General features: G+C 53.9%; 1 protein-coding gene across 1 annotated transcript in view; it reads left to right on the top strand.

Annotated features, from left to right (window-relative positions):
- LOC107307275 (E3 ubiquitin-protein ligase BRE1B-like) overlaps positions 1 to 2,127 on the top strand; it is a 4,124-nt gene extending 1,997 nt beyond the window's left edge. Inside the window, exon 2 of the mRNA XM_015850769.2 lies at positions 1,921 to 2,127. Within this exon, the coding sequence (XP_015706255.1) occupies positions 1,921 to 2,112 (192 nt within the window). The 3' untranslated portion in view covers positions 2,113 to 2,127. The remainder of the gene's footprint in view (positions 1 to 1,920) is intronic.
- The last annotated feature ends 1,912 nt before the right edge of the window (positions 2,128 to 4,039 follow it).

Here is a 4,039-nt window from a genome sequence, read left to right as displayed (position 1 = left end):
CCTTAACACCCCATAACCCCCATTAGCCCCGACAACCCCACAAACCACCACCCCCACAACAACCAACAACCAAACACACACCCCCACCCACCCCACACAAACCACACCACAACAACCCCACCCCCACCACCCAGATAACCACCCCACTATTCCCATATCCCCCTTATAACACCCCCTTACACACCCCATTAACCCCCCATAACCCCCCTATAACACCCCCGACTATCCCCCATAACCCCCTATAACACCCCATTATACCCCCATAACTTTTCCATAGTCCCCCATGATCCCCAGCCCCATGCACCCCAATACGCCCAATAGCCCTCGAACCACCGCATATCCCCCCATGCACCCCATAGCCCTCAGATACACCCCCCATATCCCCCCATATATCCCCCCATAACGCCCCATCATTGACCCCCCATACTTCCCCCCATATCCCCCATGTCTCCACATTTATTAACCCGGCCCTATACCCCCCACTACAGGAGGAGATGGGACCTGAAGGGTGCTGCAGTTCACCAGTATCCCCCAGTGCTATCCCCCTATAACAACCTTCCTTAATAACACCCCATATCCCCCCATATCTCCCCCATTATACACACCCCCTAACCCCCCCCATATTTCCCCCGATTATAAAACCCCCTTATAAACACCCCCGAACCCCCCATATCCCCCCCATCCCCCTATAACACCCGCCATATCCCCCTATATTTCCCCCATATCGCCCCATACCCCTTATAACACCCCCAATATCCCCCCAGTATTCCCCCCCATATCCCCCTATATCCCTGTATAACCCCCTATACCCCCCATATCCCCCTATACCCCCCATAGCCCCCTATAACACCCCCATAACCCCCTTATAACACCCCATATAACCCTGCTATAACACCCCAGTATCCCCCTATAAACCCCCCATTAAACCCCCGTATGACCCCCCATTACAGGATGGAGATGGACCTGAAGGTGCTGCAGTTCACCATAGCCACCCATGCACCCCATAGGCCCCCTATTTTCACCCCATATCCCCCTATAACCCCCCATAGCCCCCCATATCAACCCGTTATCCCCCCCATATCTCCCCATAGCCCCTAAACCCCCATACTACCCCCCTAACCTTCCTAGTCCCCCATATCCCCCCCATATCGCCCCCATACCCCTTATAACCCCCCTATCCCCCATAGCCCCCATAGCCCCCCTATAACACTCCCATATCCCCCCGAATAGCCCCCTGTAACCCCCCATATCCCCACTATACCCCCCTTATTCCCCCCCATAACACCCATAAACCCCCTATATCCCCCCATATCGCCCCCATTCACCCCCATATCCCCATATCCCCCCATATCCCCCCATAACACTCCCTATAACACCCCATAACCCCCCATAGCCCCCTATAACACCCCATATTCCCCCATATCCCCCTATAACACCCCCTATAACACCCCCTTATAAACCCCTAACCCCCCATATTCCCTATATCCCCCCATATCCCCCATAGCCCCCTTATAACACCCCATCCCCCCCATAACACCCCATATAACCCCCTAAACCCCCCTAATCACCCATAATCCCCCCATATCCCCCTATATAACACACCATTATCCCCCCATATCCCCCCATAACACCCCCTATAACACCCCATAACACCCTCATATCCCCCTATATCCCGCCTTTATAACACCCCTTATAACCCCCCATATCCCCCATAAACCCCCTTGCCCCCCCCCAATATCCCCCCCTCTAACGCCCATATCCCCCCCAGCTAATCCCCCCATATCCCCTAATATCCTCCCCATATCCCCCATAACTCCCCCCATATTCCCCCATATATCCCCCCATATCAACCCTATACCCCCCATATCCCTTCATATCATCCTATAATACCCCATATAACCCCCTATCCCCCCCATACAGGAGGAGATGGACCTGAAGGTGCTGCAGTTCAAGAACAAGAAGCTGGCCGAGCGGCTGGAGCAGCGTCAGGCCGTGGAGGACGAACTGAGGGAGAGGATCGAGAAGCTGGAGAAGAGACAGGCCACGGACGATGCCACCTTAATGCTGGTCAACAGATACTGGGGGCAGGTGGGACCCATAGAGACACATTGAGACACATAGAGACCCATAGAGACACATAGGGACACATAGGGACACATAGAGACCCATAGAAACCCCATAGAGACCCCATAGGGACACACAGACCCCATAGAGACCCATAGAGACACATAGGGACACATAGAGACACATAGAGACACATAGAGGAGCCATAGAGACACATAGAGACCCATAGAGGAGCTGTAGAGACCCATAGAGACACATAGGGATCCATAGAGACACATTGAGGAGCCATAAGGACCCATAGAGACACATAGGGACACATAGGGACACATAGAGACATATAGAGACACATAGATCCCCTGTATAACCCCATAGAGACCCCATAGATCCCCATAGAGACCCTTAGGGACCCCATAGAGACCCATAGGGACCCATAGAGACCCATAGAGACACATAGAGACACATAGGGACACATAGAGGAGCCATAGAGACACATAGGGACACATAGAGACACATAGGGACCCATAGAGAACCATAGAAACCCCATAGAGACCCCATAGGGACACACAGACCCCATAGAGACCCATAGAGACACATAGGGACACATAGGGACACATAGAGACCCCATAGAGACACATAGAGACACATGGAGACACATTGAGGAGCCATATTGACACATAGGGACCCATAGAGACCCATAGAAACACATTGAGGAGCCATAGAGACACATAGAGACCCATTGAGGAACCATAGAGGAGCCAAAGGGACCCATAGAGAAACATAGGGACCCATAGAGACCCATAGGGACACATAGGGACCCATAGAGACCCATAGAACCCCATAGAGACCCATAGGGACCCATAGGGACACATAGAGACCCATAGGGACGCGTAGAGACCCATAGAACCCCATAGAGACTCATAGGGACACATAGGGACCCATAGGGACACGGAGAGACCCGTAGAGACACATAGAGACCCATAGAGACCCATAGGGACACATAGGGACACATAGGGACCCGTAGGGACCCATAGGGACACATAGAGATACATTGAGGAGCCATAGAGATACATAGGGACCCATAGAGACACATAGAGACCCATAGGGACCCATAGAGACACATAGAGACCTATAGAGGAGCCATAGAGACACATAGAGACCCACTGAGACCAATAGAGACCCATAGAGACACATAGGGACCCATAGAGACCCCATTCTAACCCCAAATCTGCCCATTCTGAGCCCAAATCTGCCCATTCTGACCCCAGATCACCCCTCTCTGACCCCAAATCTCCCTTTTTTAGCCCCAAATCTGCTTTTTCTGACCCCAAAATGCCCCTTTTCCCCCCCAAATCCCTTTCAATCTCTCACCCAGCCTCCCCCCCACCCCCCAAATATCCCCAAACCACCCCAAAATCCCTTTAATTTCTTCCTCCAGAGAGAGATCTATGGGTTCCTATGGAGGTTTCTATGTTCTCTCATCCCCCTTTCTCTTCCCCCCCAGACCCTGGGCCGCCCCTTCTCTCTGCCCTCTTTTTCTTTCCTTTCTTTTACCCCCCAGACCGGGCCCCACCTCCCCTCCCCCCCCCTTCTCTGGCCCCGCCCCTTCCGCCACCACTCATTGGCTCTGGCACGACCCCCTTGTCTCTGATTGGAGGAGAGCTGTCAATCAAGAGGGGGATTTACAGGCTCCGCCCCCCCCTGGCTTTTGCCCCCGCTGCTGATAGCCCGCTGCTGGATGGGGCTGGGGGGGGCACATGCAGAGGCACACGAGCTGGGCCACGGCTCGGCTAATAAAGGTGGATTATTGGGAGGGGGGGGGGTCTTATATGGCGTCTGCGGGGCTCGACGTGGGGGGGGGAGCGCGGGCAGAAATCGGGGTCTTGGGGGCGAGGATTTGGGGGGGTCGCGAGACTGCGGAGGCTATGGGTATGACCTGGCCGACCTTACTGTGTAATGATTCCCTATGGGGTTTTGA

The sequence above is a fragment of the Coturnix japonica genome, unplaced genomic scaffold (assembly GCF_001577835.2).
Source record: "Coturnix japonica isolate 7356 unplaced genomic scaffold, Coturnix japonica 2.1 chrUnrandom528, whole genome shotgun sequence".
Classification (NCBI taxonomy): domain Eukaryota; kingdom Metazoa; phylum Chordata; class Aves; order Galliformes; family Phasianidae; genus Coturnix; species Coturnix japonica.
Note: the sequence above shows the minus strand (reverse complement) of the source record. Positions and strands in the feature narration are given on the sequence as shown.